This window comes from Engystomops pustulosus, chromosome 7 (genome assembly GCF_040894005.1).
Source record: "Engystomops pustulosus chromosome 7, aEngPut4.maternal, whole genome shotgun sequence".
Classification (NCBI taxonomy): Eukaryota; Metazoa; Chordata; class Amphibia; order Anura; family Leptodactylidae; genus Engystomops; species Engystomops pustulosus.
This window is the reverse complement of record NC_092417.1, coordinates 71,461,081-71,485,185: the sequence shown is the minus strand read 5'-3', so window position 1 is coordinate 71,485,185 and position 24,105 is coordinate 71,461,081. Positions and strand designations below refer to the sequence as shown.

The window sequence follows — 24,105 nt, the reverse complement described above, 5'->3', positions numbered from 1 at the left end:
TGCTCCAGTGTTCTCATTCCAGTGTTCCTGTTTCCCTCCGCATTGATCTCCCGCTGCTGACCCTGGATAGGACTTTGACCTTGCATCTCTGCCACCTGCCCGACCCTGTGCCTGAACTTAACCACGTGACTGTCACCTGCAAAGGAACCTCAACCTTGGCTGCCACTGCGGGCAAGTCACACCTTTGGAACGACCTGGTGGCACCCCGTCGCATCAAGACAATCCCGCTTTGCGGCGGGCTGTGGTGAAGACCAGGTGCCACTTAGATACCGGTCCCAGGTGTCGGCTAGTATCATCTTCTGCAGTGGTCCAGAGGGTCCACTGACCCCAAACTGACAACTAGTCTCTCACAGGGCCGATTCTAGCCTTTCTGCTGCAGCCTTTCATATCGTCGGGACCACACGCAGTCAAGCGCGACTACTCTCGGCAGCTGGAGGAAGTGTGGGATGGTGCGTGTGGGTGGAGACTCCTCTTCTCTGATGCCAGCTTGCCGCTGGCCCACTGGTGACGATGTCTGGGACCGAGCTAGCAGTGATGCTAGCATGGTGGTCATGACCATGAGGTGAGCGGCGATTGGTCTGTGTGTCGCTTCTTAAAGGGCTCAGCAATCTTTTCATCCCGCCTCATGGCAGATGCGACCCTGGTCTCTCACACTGCTCTGGTGGGATTTGGTCCAATGTCTTCCACAGTTCTGTGACTGTTTAGGGTTTCCTAGCTATAACTTTTTCACCAAGTTTCCAAATGTTTTTTATTGGATTTTCTGTGTGACGGGGGGAAATATCTTGCATGACAATAGCTGGCTGATTGAATACCGGTGCTGGAAGTATCTTCCCACAGGGATGTACTATTACGTCTAGGTGCGCGTAGGTGTTCTCACACCTGTAATCACAGGTTTGTTTTGGTTTGGGTGCATTTAAAAAAAACACATATGTCTGTGCTGCTTACTCACTCCTCAGCTCTCAGCCCCCACCTTTGTGCTAGAATACCTACAGGAGGGTTTCGGTCACTTTATAACGGCACAAAATTTTTGCTAATTCAGTGGAAACTGGAAAGTTAGGCTGCCAGTTAAATAGGGTTTGTCAGATAAGGAAATTAGCACCAGATGCAAGGTTAACACTAATAACTTGCAGGTATCTGAAAGCAATTATCTCATATAAATGTTTATTCTGTGCTTTAAAATATTATACAATTTATGAAATAAGCTTAAAATACTGCTATTTTACTCATGTTAGGATATATTCACATAGGACTACATAATGGGGCTCATTTACTAAGGGTCGCGTGCTGCACTTTAGGCGGACTGTGCACCTCTTTCAGGATTAAAACGGCTTGCACAGGTATTTAAGAAGTGTGTGCGCTGGGATTGTGGAGCAAGCGATCCTTTATGTGTCGCAGTTGCGCTGGCTTCCATGCGACACAAATTAGGGGGCGTGCCGTCAGACGGTCCGACTGATTCGGGCTGAGCGCCATATTTAACTTTTAAATTGTGTTGCAAGCCCTATCCCTAAGATGTACCACAAAAAATATGGTGAACTCTGTTTGACCTGAGCGGGGAAGCGACACATTCACGATTTCAGGCGATTCTTATTGAGTGCAGTGAACGCTGGAGTAAAGACAGACAATGCCCTTTCTGTGAACTCCAGTGACCGGATAATTAAATGTGCCCCAATAGGAAATTGTGTGTTGCTCTACAGTATATATACACTCACCGGCCACTTTATTAGGTACACCTGTCCAACTGCTCGTTAACACTTAATTTCTAATCAGCCAATCACATGGCGGCAACTCAGTGCATTTAGGCATGTAGACATGGTCAAGACAATCTCCTGCAGTTCAAACCGAGCATCAGTATGGGGAAGAAAGGTGATTTGAGTGCCTTTGAATGTGGCATGGTTGTTGGTGCCATCATGTCAATATGGACCAAAATGCTTCCAGCACCTTGTTGAATCTATGCCACGAAGAATTGAGGCAGTTCTGAAGGCAAAAGGGGGTCCAACCCGTTACTAGCATGGTGTACCTAATAAAGTGGCCGGTGAGTGTATATTATATATCAGACCAGGCAACGTTTTTCCAATCTTCTTCTGTCCAATTTCGATGAGCTTGTGCAAATTGTAGCCTCAGTTTCCTGTTCTTAGCTGAAAGGAGTGGCACCCGGTGTGGTCTTCTGCTGCTGTAGCCCATCTGCCTCAAAGTTTGACGTACTGTGCTTTCAGAGATGCTCTTCTGCCTACCTTGGTTGTAATGGGTGGCGATTTGAGTCACTGTTGCCTTTCTATCAGCTCGAACCAGTCTGCCCATTCTCCTCTAGATCAGCAGTTTCTGAAATACTCAGACCAGCCCTTCTGGCACCAACAACCATGCCACGTTCAAAGGCACTCAAATCACCTTTCTTCCCCATACTGATGCTTGGTTTGAACTGCAGGAGATTGTCTTGACCATGTCTACATGCCTAAATGCACTGAGTTGCCGCCATGTGATTGGCTGATTAGAAATTAAGTGTTAACAAGCAGTTGGACAGGTGTACCTAATAAAGTGGCCAGTGAGTGTATATTTAAAATATCCAATATAAGTGGTTATTTTTGGGTCATTCTCATGTTACTGTGTACAATAAAGTATAATCAATTTCCTCTGTCACATCTGAATAGTGCTTAATCAGATTATTGTCACCATGTAAGGCATTGGCAGAATTCCATTTAGTGTAGTTTATTCCAGTAAAATAAACATTTTTCACTTAATCTTTGCTACAGTCATATTAAGTGAATTGAATACAAATTGATGGTGTAATGTAATACAAGTCAGCAGAGGGAGACAGCACAGGTGAGGATGTCCCTTGCATAGTAAAAGAAGTGAGCGCGTTATATCTATCCACACATTTTATGGATATTTAACACAAATAAAAGGAAAGCAATGAATTTTAACAGCCAACAACTAATAGCAGATTAATTAAATGGTCTGTGCAGTCTCCAGATTTGTAAATAAAGTATAATCATTGTATGAATGAAAGGTTTTGCAACTTTCTGATACATTTTATGTTTAAATTCCATGAGTTTAGAGTCTTTTTTACAGGCTGGAAACTATTATTGTTACCGTGTAGAGGATTAATATGTGACAATCTTATTTTAGGGAAATAACCTGGCCTCCAGTATGAAAAAAAGTAACCTGCTGTGATACAATGTAACAGACTCTCAGGAACTTGCAACCACTATTGTTTCAGACAAAATATACTTTTGTTAGTGTAAGACCTAAAACATGGGTGTGGACAATTTTTGAGTCTGTTGGGCTCTTGTGCTTCAGTTTCCCTTTAACAGCGCTGTTATTAGCCTGGGATACTATGTGCTATTATTTTGTATTACATGAAGGGGAACGGGCTTATATCAGATCAGCTAAATAGAGATTTCAATCTCAAGGTCTTATGTATAATGGAGATGACAGGTCTATGGTCAGTGCCATAATCTGTCACGAAAGGATGGGGTTTATAAAATGGTACATGCTAAGGATATACTGCAGTACTATACTATTAAAAGAAAATAATGAAGAATATATAACAATATTGTATATAATGCAGACTATCAGATAATGTAGTGAACATTACAAAGGATTTCTTGTCACTGGTTAGAAGGAAGGCAGTTATGTGAGTAACTCTGAATCATAGTCCTGGGATTGCACTAATCTCTGTCCTGGGAGCCAGATAAGCAAAGGGCAATGTGATTGTGGCAGTAAATACTTGGTCACTATAAGAAACAGGATCAATAACGATCGTATTATGTGCACCTGCAATATTCTGAATCCTTCTATCTTTGCTGGTTCTGAACTGGTTTCAAGGATTCCTTTATGTGTTTTGCAGCTCTCATAAGTCTTGTTGTCCAGTTTTTTAGACTACTAATTGTCCAGGACATTCCTTCAGATAAAATCAATTGGGTTACAAACTCCACTGTGATTATAGGTCACAATTAGTTTCAAGTCTCTACATATAAGCTATAATAATATTCAGTCACTGACAGCAAGCAGAGGTATGGGGAAAATGAAACCTACTTCCAGCCCCCTTTCTTCCACCGGGTGTGCGATGGCCATGGGTGAAGGAAACAGCTCTCTTCTTCGGCAGTAGTGCAGACAGAGCCAGTTTCGTGCTCTCTGTCTACACTACTGCTGAAGAAGAGGAGAGAAGTGCAGCCTTAGGCCGGCGCCACACATAACGCTTTGTCTGCGTTTGCAAACGCAAACAAAGCCGCACCCACCGGGGCGGGCCGCGGCCCGATCGCATCGGCGTTTCTATGGAAACGCCTGGAATCGGGAGCGAGCTGCCGGTGTTTTGCGTTAATTTAATGCAAAACACCGGCGGTCCGATGGGTGCGACTTTGTCTGCGTTTGCAAACGCAGACAAAGTGTTACGCGTGGCAGTACTGATTTTCTTTTTACCTATAACAGTGCGCGGATGCTGGTCCCCCCTGTTTCCTTCACCCAGGGACTTTGCCCACCTGGCTAAATATGTACTGGGGGACAGTGTGCTGGCTACCTGTATACTGGTGGGGGGTGCATTGTGCTGGGCTGTCTATATACTGGATAGTGTAGTGTGCTGGCTATCCATGCAATGGGGGTGGTGCAGTGTGCTGGCTACCTATATAATGGGGGATGTGTGTTGGCTACGTATATACTAGGGGGTGCAGTATGCTGGCTACTTATATACTGGGGTGGAGTGTGCTGAGCTACCTATATACTGGGGGGCAGAGTGCTAGCTACCAATTTACTGGGAGGGGGTGCAGTGTGATGGCTAGCTATATACTGGGGGGTGCAGTGTGCTGGCTACTAATATACTGGGGGGTGCAGTGTGCTGGCTACTAATATACTGGGGGGGGGGGAGTGCTGGCTACCCATATACTAGGGGGTGGTGCAGTGTGCTGGCTACAAATATACTGGGGGGGGGAGTGGAGGCTACCCACATACTAGGGGGTGCTACAGTGTGCTGGCTACAAATATACTGGGGGAAGGGGTGCAGTGTGTCGGCTACCTATATACTGGAGGGCTGTATATAGGTAGCCGGCACACATATACTTATATACAGGGGCCAGTGTACTGGATACCTATATATTGAGGGCAGTGTACTGGATACATATATACTGGGGGAAATGTAATGGATACATATATATTGGGGGGCCCTGTGCCGGATACATACATGTATACTGGGGGCAGTGTGCTGGATACCTATATACCTATATCATGTTTTTAAGCTGTTGAGTTGAATAATCATTGTTTGGAATCTTTATTTTTCCGCCTGTGATTGCCAGCACAGCACTCCCGTCTTGCAGGGGTGATGCAGTAGTGGTATACAGCGGGTCATCAATGTATAAATATGCCTCATCACACCCACACACATTTATATATATATATATATATCTAATAGAGAGGGGCATAGTATATATATGGTGTTTATTAGAGGGGGCACAGTATCAATCTAAGGGGGCACAGTATGAATTAAAAGGGGAGACTGAGTGCATTAATTTATTATGGGGTACTGTATACATGAACATTAGAGGGTTCTGTACATATGTAAAATCATTTGGGATACTGTATATATTTATATAGGGATCGGGAGATGGTTCTATTGTGTTTCTGCAATAAGTGAAGAGGTGCTAGTACTGTGTGAGGGCTTGTTTTCTGTGTAACAAATTGTACTTCATAGTGATGGTATTCAATATTCCAATATTCCTAATGGAAAGCGGGGACAAAATTCCAAATGCAGTGAAAAAATGAATCCTTTTACGGATTTCACTGTGCCCCCCAAATGACATGTTTACTTTATTCTTTGGGTCGGTACGATCAAGGGATACCAAACTTAAATACCTTATATACTCGAGTATAAGCCTAGTTTTTCAGCACAAAAAATGTGCTGAAAAACCCAAACTCGGCTTATACTCGAGTCAAAAAAATAAATATATCTAAACTCACCTTTCCGGCGACCCCTGTATATCTTCTGTGCGATCTGTCCGGCAGTGGCGGCAGGCTATATACACTGGGGCAGGGTCTGGCAGGCTATATACACTGGGGCAGGGTCTGGCAGGCTTTATACACTGGGGCAGGGTCTGGCAGGCTATATACACTGGGGCAGGGTCTGGCAGGCTATATACACTGGGGCAGGGGCTGGCAGGCTATATACACTGGGGCAGGGGCTGGCAAGCTATATACACTGGAGCAGGGGCTGACTGGCTATATACACTGGGGCAGGATCTGGCAGGCTATATACACTGGGGCGGGGTCTGGCAGGCTATATACACTGGGGCAGGGTCTGGCAGGCTATATACACTGGGGCAGGGTCTGGCAGGCTATATACACTGGGGCAGGGTCTGGCAGGCTATATACACTGGGGCAGGGTCTGACAGGCTATATACACTGGGGCAGGGTCTGGCAGGCTATATACACTGGGGCAGGGTCTGGCAGGCTATATACACTGGGGCAGGGTCTGGCAGGCTATATACACTGGGGCAGGGTCTGGCAGGCTATATACACTGGGGCAGGGTCTGGCAGGCTATATACACTGGGGCAGGGTCTGGCTGGCTATATACACTGGGGCAGGGGCTGGCAGGCTATATACACTGGGGCAGGGGCTGGCTGGCTATATACACTGGGGCAGGGGCTGGCTGGCTATATACACTGGGGAGGCTGTGACCAATGCATTTCCCACCCTCGGCTTATACTCGAGTCAATAGGTTTTCCCAGTATTTTGTGGTAAAATTAGGGGCCTCGGCTTATACTCGGGTCGGCTTATACTCGAGTATATACGGTAGGTTTTATAATGTTTTCATACATTTACAAAAATTAAAACCTCCTGCACAAAACTAAAATTCTTCATTCTGCCATCTTCTAGTGCTAATAACTTTTTCCTAATTCGGTGTACAGAGATGTGTGGTGTAATTTTTTGTGACTTTTGATGATGTTTTCAATGCTACCATTTTAAGGTCTGTACCGCCTTTTGATCACTTTTTATTGAATTTTATTGTATGGAACAGTCCGTGAGTCCTTTCCATACAGGGGGAGCCGACGTGTGATGTACCATTACATCACACGTCGGTAAGGGGTTAAAGGGGGGACACTGTGTATGTTAGAATTAATTTGGGGTGAACAATGTATGTGCTGCACATACTTTAATCCATACATAAATGCCTGTCTTTAATAACTTTAATTTGTGGGTGGGTCTGTTTATGTTAAAATCAGGGCAGATTATATATATTTTAATGACCTTTTTCCCTGTAGAAGAACAAATTACCAAAAATCTGCCCTGCATACTCCATTAGATGAGGTCATTTAAAAGTTTCAAAGCTTTCCACAATGATTAAGTGTGATTACACTAGACGATGGCCCTTTGACCTGTATCTTTTTCAGTGTTTTTTATAGGTGGTTTCGCTACTGCTCCCTTTGACTTTTTGTGCTTAGAACAGTTACCTGAGAAGTCCACAGCACACACTCCGAACTGGTGATGTCCTTTCAACACTGAAAGAGGTTTGATTGTCTCGCAGTCCCAAACATGGACAGTGCTGTCTCTGCCCACCTGTAAGACATGAAAGAATAACAGCACTCACGCAGCCCCTCTTCCACCTCCTCCAGACATGGAAAGATAGTTATGTTCTTATATTTTTCTTTTGATTTATGGGAAATTAAATCACTGTTGGGAAAGATCAAAGATTCCTGATAGATTTACTGACATGCCATGGCAGTCTGCTGTCATCATGACACGTGTCCACAAGAGCATCCCCTGTCCATCATTATGTTGCCCTTTGCTTATACAATTCATTACAGACTGGATTTATTACAGTTCAATAGAAATTCCATTATCAAACATAAAAAAACAGAAAACCAAAACTACAGCAGAGAGGATATAATGATGATGATGACAAAGGGACTCGGACACCCCCATGTAGTTTGCTAACGGGGAGCCAGGTATACCTTTATATACTTTTCAAAGTGTGTGGAAGGAGTAATGTTTATTTAAACAGGAGATTAGGAAATAGTATTCAAAAAGCTATGGGAACCTGTCATTAAGTAAAAATGTGTAATGCTGATGGCATATTCCAAAAACAGCATTGGGCATTGTACAGTGTGAAGAACATACCTGACCTGTGGCAACATAATCCTTCAACGGGTGAATGGCCAGGCAGAGAATGTCATCAGTGTGGCCCAGATAGAACCTCTGTGTGTTCTGCTGCCGGTTATACACAACTCCAATGGCTGCCACATGGTAAACAATCTCTCCCGTCTGGGTGTAAAAGAGGTTGCTTCGGCAGTCATAGCCCCGATACCTTAGTTATCAGAAGACACATTTATTTTGTTTTTTGTTACACTCAAGAGCTGCACTTATATAATTATATAATTATACTAAGAGTTTAGTTGAGTTCCTGTAATGTACTGCTAATACTGTATTTCCACATAGCAAATAACCACAAAAAAGTCAGCAGACTTAAACGGAACCTACCACAATTCTACCTATAAAGGTAGAACGGGTGGTATGTGCATGTATGGGACGTGAGCTAATCCTAACGTCCCCGCTATCTTTTTAAAATCTTTAATACCCTAATATGTAAATTTTCTAAAGCGGCTACTGGGTGTGGAGTAGCCGAACATGTTGCGGCTACTGAACGCCCCAGTAGCCTCTTTTCTCCTCCTACCCTGACATATTTGGTGCGCAACATCTCGTAGCTGTGCGCCCTCGTCTGAGAAGCCAGCATTCTGCGCATGCGCAGTGGCCGCGCAGCCGCCGAAGATGTCAGGGTAGGATGAGAAAAGAGGCTACTGGGGTGTGGAGTAGCCGCAATGTGTCGCCTCATGTCCGGCTACTCCACGCCCCAGGAGCCGCTTTAGAAAATTTACATATTAAGGTATTAAAGTTTTAAATAGATAGCGGATTAGATGTGAGGATTAGCTCTAAAAAGGGCTATCCTCACATCCCATACATCCACCTACCACCCGTTCTACCTTTATAGGTACCTTTATAAATGCCCTTTAAACACCAGCTCTTACCCATGCACAAAATGCAGCCGGATGCTGTTAACGGGAGCACGTTCCCGTCTCTTAGAAGAAGCACTTCTGTGTTTATCTTTGCATTGCTCTTTAAGCTGAGGTAGATCTTCTTTATACACCTGGAAGAAAAGAGAAAATATCAGGAGAAAACTGACATAAGAAGCCAAAAAATTTGACTGTCAGAGCTCCACCCATTGTTATTAAGATCACTGAATATAATAATGTAGCTAATATAATGACTTTATGATCAGAAATCAGATCAACACACCATATACTACAGTCACAACTATTCCATCTGTTACAGCTGAAAACCAGCCTCTATAAGATGTCGGAAAGGTTGTCACAGCCCTGTCCCCTGTTACTTACATCACTAAATATAAAAATGATATTATAGTGATCACAAAAAATGTGCTGAAAAACTTGTACTCGAGTATATACACCGGTATATATATATATACCTATTTGCTATTCCATCTATTACAGCTAATTTATAATGTGTATTATCTTTGATAGATGTATGACCTGATGTAGTCTACAATAAAGCAGACAACTCTTTAAGGAAGTTAAATATCTCCTACTTTGTTCAAATACAGCACACAAGACCCTGTTTTTTGCACATATGATTTCTGTGTTTGAGAAGTTGAGTACTTGACCCTTTAACTGACATCCCTAAACATAACGTATATACTCGAATATAAGCCGAGTCTTTCAACAAAAGTTTTGTACTGAAAAAGAACCACACATCTTATACTCGGGTATATTAAAAAAAGAACCGTCTGGTCCTCTTTTTGATCCCTGCCCGACAGCAGTGCCAGATCAGTGTGCTGACATCGGCAAGTGGCTGACGTCACCGCCAGCGGGACTGGATCAGGGGACTGGCTGGCTATATACAGTGGAGTGGCTGGCTATATACAGGGGACTGGCAGGCTATATTCAGAGGACTGGCCGGCTATATACAGGGGACTGGCTGGCTTTATACAGGGTCTAACTGGCTATATACATGGGAATGGCTGGCTATATACATGCACTGGCTGGCTATATACAGGGGACTGGCTGGCTATATACAGGGGACTGGCTGGCTATAAACAGGCACTGGATGGCTATATACTGGGGACTGGCTGCTGTATAAAGGGGACTGGCTGGTTAAATACAGGGGCTTGCTGACTATATAGAGGGGCTGACTGGCTATATACAGGGGGCTGGCTGGCTATATACAGGCACTGACTGGCTATATACTGGGAACCAATGCATTTCCCACCATAGGCTTATACTTGAGTCAATAGGTTTTCCCAGTAAAATTAGGGACTTCGGCTTATAGGCAGTGTATACAATATAACGGTGACTTGTAACAATAAAATTAATAATTTAAAAGAAGTAAGTCATGGCAGGAAGATTGTAAATGGTCTGAGAGCCATCAATGTAAATAGGAAACTTCAGCTTTTGACCCAATTGCGGGCAATGAAATGGAGTCGTGGGGCATCACATTCTGGGCTTATGCCACCTTTACACACAGACATTAATGCAAACACATAGTCCCTGTAGATGCAGGTATTTTGTCAACCACAAATCATTGAACAATACTGCTATAAAGTACAGTCTGATACAATATGATTTAGTCATTTATTCACCTGCCGCCGATACGTTATCTGGGTCTCCTGTTCTATTTCAGAGTCCAGCTCTGGAACGTCGGACTGTTCTGAATCTGATTCATCACTGTTAGAATCCATCAAACTCTCTGATAGTGAAAGAGACAGAAGGAAATGGCAGAATGAGATTATTGTAATGTTAAGAGCATTGCTGTGGTTCCAGATGGATGATCTGAGTTAGCATTGTAGACATCTCCACCTATGTATATTCACCTTGGGGAGCAATGTGCAGAGCCTCCTTGAGTTTTCTGTCTGAGATAAACTTCCACTGAAACACAGAATGATCAGCGCCACCAACCGAAATAATCCACTGATAGTCATGTGACCACCGCACACTTGTCACATGAGCAGAGTGACCCAGGTACTTTCTAAACTTTGCTCCTAAAAGAACAGAAAGATTTAGTACATACTGGGAATCCTTTCACCTTCCACTATGTAAGCCCTGCTATCCATTGATTCAAAGGCTAAATTCAAATGGGTTATATATAAAAGGCTCTACCAGGAGCCAGACCTCTTTCTTTCCTTCTCTCCTACCATTCCAATGTGGCACCTTCCAGCCCTGCTGCATGTCTGCAGACACAACACCACAGGTAGTTCAAAATAAGAGACTGGCCTGCTATACTTAGAGGAAATGCCTCACAGTCATGTTGTACCAAATATACACTATCCTACAACATTTTTAAGATTCTGGATTTTAGCCACTACTGTAGGGCCTGAATACTTAGACTTTGTTTGCATGCAGCCACATTGTTTTTTCTTTGTAAGTTTCCTTGGTTTATCAATATATATATACACACATATACTCTTGAAACCAGAAGTATACATACAGTATATAAAAAGACACATATGAATGTTTTTCTCACTATCAGATAAGAAACCAGAATAAAACTTTTGCGTTTTTAGGTCAGTTAGGATTACCACAATTATTTATATTTACCAAATGCCAAACAATGAGAGAGAGAGAAAGAAAGAGAGAATTTTTAAAGGAATGTTATTACTTTCTGAAAAGTCAAAGGTTACATTTCATTAGTATTTGGTACCAAATACCCTTAAACTGTGTGACTTGGATATCCTTCCACAAGCTTCTCACTATAGTTGGTAGGAATTTTGGCCTGTTCTTCCTGATAGAACTGGTGAAATTTAGCCATTTTCGTAGCCACCTTGCTCTCATCTGCCTTTTCAGCTTTGCCCAGAAATTTTTAATAGGATTGAGATCAGGGCTTTGTGATGGCCACTCCAAAACATTGGGGCACATTTACATACAGGGTCGCCGGAGTTCACAGAAAATGCATTGTCCGACTATAATGCGCGATTCACTAAGATTATGCACACGAAGTGATGAATGTGTCGCTTCCCCACTCAGGTCTGACAGAGTTCACCATCTTTTTAGTGGTGCATTTAAGTGCTAGGGCTTGCGACACAATTTAAAAGTTAAAGAGAACCCGTCAGGCAAAATAACCCACCTAAACTCAATATATTTTCATACACTGCCATTAGATAGCATTGCCTCTATCCCTTCATTGTCCCTCTACATGCCTGTAAACCTAAGCAATGAGGTCCTAAAGTTGTATGCAAATGACCTGTGAAATGTCCAATGAGTCATTATCATATTCAAGCTGTCCGGCTTATTCATGAGTGCGAGGCACAGCCACACCCCCAGTGCTTGACTGACAGCCTGTATAATGATGTGAGGCTGTATAATGGTGTGCTTCCTGGTGCTAGTGGCCACACCCCCTGCAGCCTGTGTGTGTGTATAGGAGAGATGCAACAGCGCCAGGCAGCCATGTTATAGCTGAACATGTCAGGTACTTGTGTAGCTGATGTATGTGTCTCTGTGTATTAGGAGGATGCAGCATGTCAGCAGATGCAGCACACACACGAGCAATTCTTTACTATACATTACACACAGACATGAGCAGGGGGAGGAGTAACAGGGGTGACATCACTGCCTCTGACCATGTGACCAGCCTCATTTACATAATAAAGAAAAGATGATTTTACAATGATTAATGTATGAATCGACTAGATAAAGGCTGGGATGGATCCTTGTGAGCTGCTCCAACAGGTAGAGGTGACAGAAATAGTGACAGTCCGCGCTCAATCCGAATCAGTCGGACTGTCAGACAGACTGATTGATGGCATGCCCCCTAATTTGTGTTGCATGGAGGCTAGTGCAGTTGCACCACAAAAAGGGTCATGTGCACCACAATCCCAGCGCAGACACTTCTTAAATACCTGTGGAGGCCGTTTTAGTTTGGCAGTAGCTTCTGGTCATTGTCCATTTGAAAGACTCATTTGCATCCAAGCTTTAACTTCCATGCTGATCTTTTGAGATGTTGCTCCAGTATTTCCACATAATGTTATTTTCTCATGATGCCATCTACTGTATATATTCCCTTCAGACCATGCACATGGTATAAAGCAATGAATCAGCTTCGACTGGAGTGTTTTTTTAAGGCATAGCAATCTTAGTGTATGTAAACTTTTGACTTTGCAGAAAGTAATAAAATTGTGTTAAAAATTTCTCTCATTATTCTAGCATTTGTTAAATATTAATAATTTTGGTAATCTTAATTGACTGATTTCATGTCAGAAAAACATGCCAATGTGTTTTTTTATATAGTTTATGTAAACCTCTGGTTTCAACAGTACATATATTATACTCTCAGAAATAATACTATACAAGGAGATGCTAAGTTTATGTCAGAGAAGTTTTCACCTTTTCTTATACATGGATACCGGAAAAGCTTCACTATGCCGTAGTCATCAGCCGTCACCAACACTTGCCCAAGATAATTGGCATCTACAGAGTTGATCTCATTGACGTCAGAGTATTTGGGTCCAATGCCATTTACTTCGTTACCAGTGACACATGTCCATCGCGCCCATTGCACACCCTTCAGCTCCTCTTTGTTGGTGATTTCCTTGCCTCCTAGGAATCATGAAGTAATCATGAAGTAATAGACTGAGATCCCAGGGAAAGTCACTGATCCTGTAAATGTATTATTTCCATACCAATTTTAGGGTTATCTTTCCACAAGTCCTAATAAAACAAACTCTGTGAGGGGCACTTACCATATACTCAAGTATAAGCCGAGTTATTCAACACAAAAAATGTGTTGAAAAACCCGAACTTGGCACTCGCCGTTCCACCTCGGCTCAGTCTTTGGGTCCCTGTGCGCTGCACCGCACACACCATGACGTCATCATAGTGTGCGTACAGCCATCGGCACACGCTATGATGCCAGCAGATGTCAAGGAATATGCAATGACACCACATGGGGACCCAAAGACGGAGCTGCAGCTGAAGACAAAAGAGGACCTGCGGGAAGCGTCAGAAAGGCGGTTACAGAGTTTTTTGTTTCTTTTTAGGCTCGGAAGGTGGCTGCTGGCTATATACACCAGTGTTCTGTTTTAAAGGCCACAAGAAATGACCCCCTGTGTGTTCTTAGGTTCTGTGGTGTACGTTTCAGAGTGCATGGTTCTCAAGCTTGTGGCTTCACAGCAAACAACGTAGAGCCTCACGTTGGAGATTTTTCCTTTCCAAGATTAACGTGAATCTACCAGCAGTTTTGACCATACAAAGCTGTAGACACTGTTAGGTATTGGTCCCGGAGATCTGTGTAACCATAGCAATGTGGGATGTTAGTAGCAGCAGGACTGTTGAAAATGCATTTATATTCCATCACTGTATTCCTCTGTTTTGACTAAGAGCAGTATCAGGCTTTTGGTTGAAGAGAGTGAAGAGAACTTCAAATGCTGTGCTAAAAACCCCAGCAATGCGAGGAGACTCCTCTAGTGCTCCAGTCTCAGCTACAATCCTGGAATATAAATTCATTTTTCACAGTCCTGCTGCTACCAACTCATTTACAACTTTATAATTACACAGTCCTCGGTGGTCAATAACTTACACGGTCTACAGTTTTGTATGATCAAAACTACTTGTAGAATCCCTTAAAATATGATCAGATATTATACACCCGCATGTCTCACATAGATGGTGGCACTGACCTGGCATTCTGTAGAATATTCTTTTGCCACTTCCATCATTGGTCTGCAGATGTTTACTATCTGAGGACCAGTCCATGTGTGTGATGAAGGTCAATGAGCCCAAGCACTCGCCCACTTTCTTGTATCTTTGCACGACCCCGTAGATATCCACACAGCTGTCATTGGAGCCCACAGCCAGGAAGTTTCCATCTGGTGAGTACTTCAGCTCTTGAATGGCTTCCTTCCTGTCTTTGATGTGCACAACTTCTGTCATGTCCCTGGAGAAGAGTTATGAACCCCAAGTTAGAGACTGTCGCATTAACCTGGTTTACTGATGATCTTTACTTTCTCGTCCTGTCACAAAACATGCCTGGATATGCCCATTCAGCTAATCGTTAATCGGATAAGAGGGAATGCTGCTGTGGCCAGGAGCTGAGCAGGCTTTTCTTTATGTTGGGACCGGGAAGTTGAGAACTGGTTGAGGTTCTAGGTGATTGTACACCAATACATATATATTACAAATATTCTCTATAGGGCTCTAAGTAACAATGCGATACAACTTAATTAATCCGCTGGAGGGGAAATTCAGTGCACATGCAGTGTCTAGTTATGTGTCCCCTGAATAAGGGAAACCCCAGCTGTGGTCGAATTTGGTAGAGTGTTTATAGACTCACCTGACTCGGAGTACAGTAAATGAGCCGTCCTTCATGCCCAGGGCTAGGTGAATGCCATCAGTACTGACGGCTGCACAGCGGATTGGTTCCTCCATATTACAACGAGCAATTAGTGCGTGATCCACCAGGCTCCAGATCCTGCAATCACATAGAGGAAACCACTGATATTATAAAGTGAAACACATAAGCATGATAAAACAGGGACCCTTACTCATAGATCCAGCCTTTGAAGCTACAGCACGGAGGGGAGTGTAGTGTAAATCTATGGATCTATGAGTAATTATTTTTCATGCTCCCACAGACCCCTATGGGAAGGCTTCAGCCAAAAACACGGGCAGGAATAGGAGTGATAGGAATGAGTTTTTTTCCATTGCTGAAAAAAGGCCTCTTGCGCTTTATTTATGAATTGTCGATGCCACAATTTTGGTGGTTTTCCGACACTCACGACTAGTTTTGCTTTTCTGCGCGCAAATTTGTGGTGCTGCTTGTGAATTCGACCCTTTTCTGGCGCTTCTACTCATTTTGTGGCACAGGTTTTGGCGCATAATTAGAGTAGCTAAAAGCTGGGCTAGGGAGTTCTAATTTACCTTCATAAATGTGGAGACAGTTCTTAACCTTTTGGTTTGTGCATCAAATCATCAATCCCTTGCGCCACAAACTTACATCACACTGAAAAATATAGCATGTTTCCAGAGCCATCCACATTGATAAATGCCCCCCTGTGTGTCTTCTGCAAAAAATGTAGGAAGCTTGTGGACAAAAACAACATTTGTGTGCGTGCAGCCCTAGACTAACTAATAAGTAGTAAAACACATTCAAGATTCATAGCCAGGCTGTATACTACTGGAGGCTGTCTGTATACTACTGGGGGTTGGCTGTATACTACTGGAGGCTGTCTGTATATTACTGGGGGTTGGCTGTACACTACTGGGGGCTGGAAAGCTGTATACTACTGGAGGCTGGCTGGCTATATACAACTGGAGGCTGGCTGTATACTACTGGAGGCTGGCTTGCTGTATACTACTGGGGGCTGGCTGTATACTATTGAGGGCTGGCTGTATACTACATGGGGGCTGGCTGTATACTACATGGGGGCATGCTGGCTGTATACTACATGGGGACTGGCCGGCTGTATACTAAATGGGGGCTGGCTGTATACTACATGGGGACTGGCTGTATACTACATGGGGCTGGCTGTATACTACATGGGACTGGCTGGCTGTATACTACATGGGCTGTCATGCTATATACTATAGCGGCTGGCATGCTATATACTACAGGGGTTGGCTGGTTATATACTACAGGGGGCTGGCTGGTTGTATACTACATAGGGGCTGGCTGGCTGTATACTACAAGGGGGCTGGCTGTATACTACATGGCGCTGGCTGGCTGTATACTACTGGGGGTTGGCTATATACTACTGGGGGCTGGCTAGCTATATACTACAGGGGGCTGGCTGACTATATACTACAGGGGGCTGGCTGACTATATACTACAGGGGGCTTGCTGGCTATATACTTCAGGGGGCTTGCTGGCTATATATATGAGTATATATGGTATATATTTTAAGAATAGCCCTATACAATGTCTGTATCATATGTACAACTAATATTAAGATCCACTGATGGTTGGTCATAGCTATAACCAAGAGTAGTCACCCTAATGATATGAGGGAATATTAATGACATCCCAATAGGGCCCTGATATAACCTACAGATTAAGGGGTGTTTAGCTTCTATTTTATAACAGACAAAAAAGGAGGAAGTGGGATACAGGTCTGGATCAAACTACAGGGCCACATTTATTACTTATATTAATGTTCTGCGGCCTGATGAAATTTTGAAGGGATAATTGAAAATGTCTTTTACGGGAAATGGGTGTTTCAGCTAGGATCATCTCCATGTGGATCTAAGCCAATTCACCAATGATCCAGAGAATGCGCAAGAATTAATTACAGAGAAAGCCTTGGAACATGGAGATGAGGAGGATACATCTTCATGACTCAGCATCAGGTATACGGAGGAAAATCAAGAAGTGAGCCCCCTCTAATGATTATATGCAGCTAATGGTATTAGTTTTGGGGTAACAAACATTGGTGATCACCGAGCCTTCCTTGGTCTATAAATATGTAGTCTGGCTAATAACAGTGTCATAGATGTGTATGGGCCACTCATGAGCCAGATCATCATCCTGTTTAGAAATCCATTGGTATATACCTTTATGCCTGTGCATTCATGACTCAGAAAAGCTGAGTAAAATTAGATGTATCATGTTAACTGTACTCAATACGTATTCATCATGGACTTTGTGTGTGGATCTGCTTTCTAAAAATACTATTGGGAATAATAATATAAATAGCGTAATGTGTAATAGAGCCTGTCGAACCAAGTATGAACTTAGCCTGAGATCAGAGATGATAAAAGAAAAATCTGTATCAAAATCACAATTCAAATAACATTAATCCATATGAAATAGACACAGATTTTGTGGTGATTTGTGTAGGCAGCATTAGGGTGTGCAGCATGGCCAGCTGGAATTGGCTTGTATCTGATGCAGTTTCAGCTACGATTTTGCAGTATCAGTGGGATGGAGCTCAGCCATATCATTACAGAGTTGAATTCTGTAATGAGATCCACATTCTGCAGACCTTAAATCCGACAAGAAAAGTTTTTCTGCTGCCGATATTTTCCTAGTGTACGCATGAGCTTTTGATAAATCCCACAAACTACACTGTCACTGGGGCACATTTACAAAAAACAGTGCAAACTGTACTATGTGCACTTTGCCCATGTAGCCAGATTCATAAATTGTGCCACTCGTTTTTCATGAATCTGGTGCTCCCTGCATTGCCCCAGCTTTCATTTGGTGCACCTTTAACATGGGGCGTGCAACACAATTCGGTCACACTTTGAATGATAAATTTGGCGCACCGTCCGACTGAGCACCGGAACGGCAACTTAAATTACGAAATTCGTGTTGCGTGAACAATAGTGCAGTTGCGCCACAATAGGGTTGCGCCTGACACAAATGTGTCTCCGGACACTTCTTAAATATCTGTCCAAGCAGTTTGCACTAGCAAGAATGTGCAAAGTCCTTAGTAAATGTGCCCCACTGCATTCTGCCACAGATATTTGCTCGTTGCAGTTCTGTGCAGAAAATATGCAGTGTATATAGTGTATGGGATCTATCAAAATAATCTGCAGCTCAACTAAATTTATCTGCTGCAAAATTAGCATCAGAATCTGATGCTGGCTGAACGGCTTCAGAATTACCAAAGACAACATACAGGTCATTTTAGCAGATAACCATTCCCAGATTTTTAAATTCCAAGGCTGAGTAGAAATTAATTCATCCCCAAATGAATGTTTGATGGACTTGTCTCTCGTACGACAGCACAAAACACTGGGAAGTAACTCTTGTGGGGATTAAAATGCCAATATTGGAGGTTATTTAGCTTTCTCAGAAATAATATTTATTTAAACCCATTTAATAAGAGATCTGAGAAGTTCCCAAATAACGGAGCTCTAATAAGGCATCGCACAGTCATGCACAATATAGGGAGATGCTACAGACCTCACTGATCGGTCGTCGCTCCCGGTAATCGCCAGCGGTTTGGTTGGGTGGACGGCCAATGCCCAGAGCTCACCCTCACAGTGTCCCTGCATTATCAGGAAAGGTTTATTCCGCTCATGGACCACAATCTCGAAGATCTCACTGTCCTGTGTCCCCACCAGTATGTGGTCTCCCCTCCAACACACGCTCCGCACGGATAGACCTAGAAACAAAAGGGGAAGAGTTACTGGGCTGCAAAACACTTACATATGTATATGTTGTTCAGCTCCCTACTGGGAATTATTGTGGAACATTGTGTGCACCTCTTAGACAGTCTAGTTTGTTAATGTACTGTATTATATACATTGTCTGATATTGTTTTCAATAAAATAAGTACAAAGAACACATTATATATCAACATTAAGTTCCTGAAGATCTATTATCAATTGACCGTAGGTTGGTGATTATGACGTGTAGACAGCAGAGTGGCTGCAGACAGTGTATTTTCCACCAGGGGGAGCTGTGTGTAATCTCAGAGCAAGGGCTGTTGCTATCTGTAGCGCAACATAAAATTTGGGTCATTGGAGAGATATGATTTCAATCCCAGCCTCAGACGGGTAATTTTCCTTCATGAACAGGAACAGTATGTAGCAACATTTCAATTTTCATTGCACGGAGAAGACTATGTTGTGTCGCTCACACAAGCTCAGCATGTGTGGAGCTGTGAGCCATATACAGCTGTAAACTTGTCTTTTATCCCCTACACATTGTAAGCATGCAGCAATGATTAATAGAGCTGCACTACCTACATCTATATCTGATATTTAATACTTTTCTCCCTATGGCTCTATAGTAATAGATGTACAGAAGTGTTTTGTTTTTGTTAACAATATACAGTCAAGAATGTATCAAGTGGCATCCAGTCATTAGCTTAGAAAATATAGGTGACAAGCTAAATGGCCCATAATAACCTCCTATTAGAACTGCATCAGCTCACTATACTCTGTGAGACTGTCTCAATAACATGATACATATATATGTACAACCATCCCTTTAAATACATACGCAGTGGTTGTTAGTGGTACCTTTATATCCTTGGTCTGTTTCCCTGAGATCAATAACAGTAATAGGTTTAAAGTTTAAATCCCACAGACGCACACAGCCATCTCGTCCACCAGTGGCAAATCCCTCCTCACAGGCATTCATGCTGAAGATCCCTGCCTGGAAGAGAAGGAGTTCATGGATTAGTGGAGGGGATCTAGTTTGGGTGGAGATTCTTGGGCTCACAAACTATATGCAAGAGCTAAAAAGCACATCCTAACCCACTCCTGTTCTCAAAGCTAAAGGTTTATTAGAATACAGGCAGTTGCCGGGTTATGTACAAGATAGGTTCTGTAGGTTTCTTCTTAAAGGGGTTGTTCCATCAACGGGATAGGGTCTAACTTGCTGATCGGTGGGGGGTCTCAGTGCTGGAAATTGGTGAGTGCCGCACTCACCGATCTCCGTAAGCTCCATAGAGATTAATGGAGCAGAAGGGTCATGCGCAGCTGTCTGCTCCATTAGACTGACAGAGCTTCGAGGGGACCTCGTTCTCACAATCCCCCGTCGACAGGGTCTAACTTAAGTTTGTGGGAAAACCCCTTTAAGTTGAATTTGTATGTAAATCAGAACTTTATATTTAGTAACTGTAACCCCAGCCAAATATTTTTGGTCTCTGTGACAATTGGATTTTAAAAATGTTGAAATGTCATAAGAAGCAGGATTAACAATAAAGCTTCATTACAGACACCTGTGTTAACTATTATAGCTGTTTATTGTATCCTGGGACCAAAGTTGAATAAATTACCAACATCCAGAGGTGTCGGGTGTTCTTAAGTAGGGGACCGCCTGTATATCAATAAAGACAACCCTCTGGGAAAGCATTTCAATGTCCAGGAAACTTATTTGCACTTACATACAAATCCTTAGGCTTTGCATCCATTCACTGACATGAAAAATTAAAGTATATTTGGTAGTTGCGTAATGTACTTTCATACAGCAATAGTCCTTCTTCAGAAGAATGGACATTCATCAGGGGTGACTTCATGTGTACATAGGCCTGTTCTCAGCAGGGCTTACCGTATGCGCTCCCTGGATTGTCCGAGCAAGGTTCATTCCCTTCCACACATATATATCTCCATTCAGTGCTCCAGAATAGGTCACCTCATCCCTTGCACACGCCAGGCACAGTATGGTCTGCAGGTCACCTGTCTTTCCAAAAACGCCACGCTTTGGTGTCAGCGAATTCCCACACATAGTCCAAAACTGAAGGAAATTAAAAAAAGACACGTTCTGTAAAGAATACACATTAGGCAAAAACTATCTAAAGTAGGGATCACGGGGGTAGTAAATTCACTGTAATCTCTGTACCTCAATTTACTAAAGAATTCAACTGCTTACAGAGAGCTGTATAATGCCTTCATTCGTCCTGCAGTCATGGCTGATGTAAGGGAACAATAGAGTTACAACTAGATAGGTTACGTAGGTTGGATCTTAAGTTGAATTTGTATGCAAGTCACAACTGGTATATTTGGTAATTATATAAGAATTTTTTTTTCATTCCAGTTTTCATAATTTTGGGTTTCCATGGGAACAAGGATTAACAATGAAGCTTCAGTGCAGACACCTTTAATAACTCTTAGGCTACATTCACACGACCGTATGATTTCTCCAGTCCTGTATTTACGGGCCGTATGAGCCCGTATATACGTGACGTTTTTCATCCGTATGCAGCACGTATTTAACCCATATTTTATACATGCCCATAGACTTTTAGGGCATACAGAACTGAAATACGGGAGAAAATAGGACATGCTCTATATTTTTATACGGCCAGTATACGGTACGTACACTCCAGTGTCAAAAACGGCAATATAAATGGTTGGACGTATTGTCCATTGAAATGAATGTGGCCGTATGTAACCCGTAAAAAAACGGTACATATACTGCCGTTTTCATACGTCCGTGTGAATGTAGCCTTATGTTCATCATTGCAGCTTGGGGTCATAGTTCAGTAAATTACCAGCATCATTAGAGATTCAAAAGAGGTCACAGTTTGCAGAAAGGTCCATTTGTAGTTAGGAGACATCTGTAAGTCAGGCATTACCAGAGCCCTTCAGTGCTGAAGGTTGTTACAACCCCTGCTCTCTCCATCCTCCTTCTGCCTGAAGCAGCAGGACGTCCAGGGGGAGGGGAAACCTGCTCTGCACATTGTGATAGCCTGTAAAGCTACAGCACTGAGGGGCTCTGGAAACACCCCACAGACCCTTCAGGCTTAATAGAATAATTATAAAAGCTGATTTTAGAAGGAAGGAGGTCATGGATAATAAATATAATAAGATTACGGTTTATCATGATGGATTTTGATGGTAAATTTCCTTTAAGTTGGGGACTAGCTGTAGACTTTATGGGGGATATTTATCATACACCAGCGCTCCTGCTATGATAGCCCATGTCTGGTTTAGAAATAAACGCAGCCTGCAGCGAGTGCGCAGGCGTGGGGACAGTAACGCTGGCGTGAAGATGGCGGATTGGGGAAAATAAGATAGCATTTGTGATTATTTCAGTACAGTCTGCCTTGGCCCAGCCTGACATAGCTGTGACAAGAAAGACACACAAGAAAAAGATGGGAATTGGATCTTTAGCTGCAGCTTATATTTTAACTATGTCTTCTTTAGAATAATTTCACAGAACCATTATCCTGATGAAATTTGAATAATGAGATTTTCACCTTTAAATTTACTCCATGTTATATGCGCCATGGTTCTAGCTACTGTTTAGCCCAATATATGGGCATCTGAAGTAACATCTACACTCCAGCCTCTTTAAACACTCATCTCAGTGACACTTCTCTGCTCATTTGCATGTGAATTTTTTATAAGTGACTTTTAACATATAGGGGGGAGTTCTAGTAGTTTTCTAGTGTAAAAGCTGGTGACAGATACCTTGAAGTTGGCTTAGTACCATGGAAAGTGTCAGAAAGGGAATACAAGTACAATGTAGTATACTGAACTCCTATAAATGTAGCCAACAGCGCCATCAAATTTTATAGTAGTTTTATACAATGACCCAGTGGGGAACATTTATTAAAGGTGTTGTCTGGCTGTTATAAAAATTAACCAGGCGCTGGGAGAGGAGATGACTGGGCGTGCAAGATCGGAGCGTTAATGACAAATGATAGCTAAATACAAGTTCAGCTGCTCTTCTCCTGCTTCCACACAACGTTCATAAATTTCTTGACAACATACTGGTAGTGGTTTATTGGGTCAATTTCTGCTGACAGGTTCCCTTTAAACACTGAGGCACGGTCCCAATCCAATCCATATCCAAGGATATGTACAGCTAAAAGATACTATAAATATCCCCATTAATTCCCCACACCCATTGTCTCTCCACTCCACCGTCTTCCATTGTCAACAACATGAATTGACAGAGGAATAATCCTCTAAGAGCAGCAGAACTTGTGCTTCAATATAATTTATCAAAACTTGATAACGAAGCATCTGGCCCCAAGGTAATTACTTTAAGTAAGAGCCATTTCCTACTCAAATAAGAGCTAAATGGATTAAAGCCCACAAAGCCTGCACTATGCAGAGGAGCTGAGCCTGCAGTATGGAAAAACAAACCCTTCAATTACGCTGGGATGACGGATCGATTCTGCTCCAGTGGGTGAGGGGAACGGTGGATGGTTTTATCTGCTCACCACAATGCGATAGATCATGTGGAATTAGGACAAGTGCATCTTGGAGAATGAAGGCACAGGATTAATTAGTATATGAGGTGGGGGAGGGGATATAGAGAGTCCCATTGAAGAGTCTAACTCAATAATGCAAATATTAGGCATGGGGGTCATCTGATCACTGTAGAGATGACAGTAGGTGAGGCTGTGACATAACACTTCTCAGCAGTGTCAGATGGAATGGCTGTTTGAGTAGCATAAGATTATAAGGATCTCATGTCTGATCCCAAAATTATATTACTATTACCTGTGTATTCAGTACAACTGTGACAACTTTACAGGCTGGTTGTCAGCCATAACAAATGGAATGGCTGTGACTGCAGTATAAGGTGTATAGATCTCATGTCTAATCACAGTGTCAGTAAGAGTAGTGACAACCTCATAGAAATGAAATTGAGAGAAGTCTGACTCCTGTCAGCAGTCATAAAAAGATTTGCTGACTGATCACTTACAGTGTAAC

At 42.8% G+C, this 24,105-nt stretch overlaps 1 protein-coding gene across 6 annotated transcripts in view; it reads right to left on the bottom strand.

Moving 5' to 3' along the window:
* Positions 1-24,105, bottom strand: part of EML5 (EMAP like 5) — a 148,656-nt gene that overhangs the window by 29,825 nt on the left and 94,726 nt on the right. For all 6 annotated transcript variants that reach the window (XR_011848904.1, XM_072116701.1, XM_072116703.1 and 3 more), the window contains exons 5-15: positions 20,987-21,172; positions 19,954-20,089; positions 18,890-19,091; positions 15,317-15,454; positions 14,664-14,920; positions 13,372-13,584; positions 10,866-11,033; positions 10,635-10,741; positions 9,007-9,125; positions 8,102-8,288; positions 7,435-7,540 (exon numbers count right to left, since the gene is read on the bottom strand). Coding sequence is in view for 5 of the 6 variants with exons in the window: in XM_072116701.1 (XP_071972802.1) it covers positions 7,435-7,540; positions 8,102-8,288; positions 9,007-9,125; positions 10,635-10,741; positions 10,866-11,033; positions 13,372-13,584; positions 14,664-14,920; positions 15,317-15,454; positions 18,890-19,091; positions 19,954-20,089; positions 20,987-21,172 (1,819 nt within the window). In the remaining variant the exon portion in view is untranslated. The remainder of the gene's footprint in view (positions 1-7,434; positions 7,541-8,101; positions 8,289-9,006; positions 9,126-10,634; positions 10,742-10,865; positions 11,034-13,371; positions 13,585-14,663; positions 14,921-15,316; positions 15,455-18,889; positions 19,092-19,953; positions 20,090-20,986; positions 21,173-24,105) is intronic.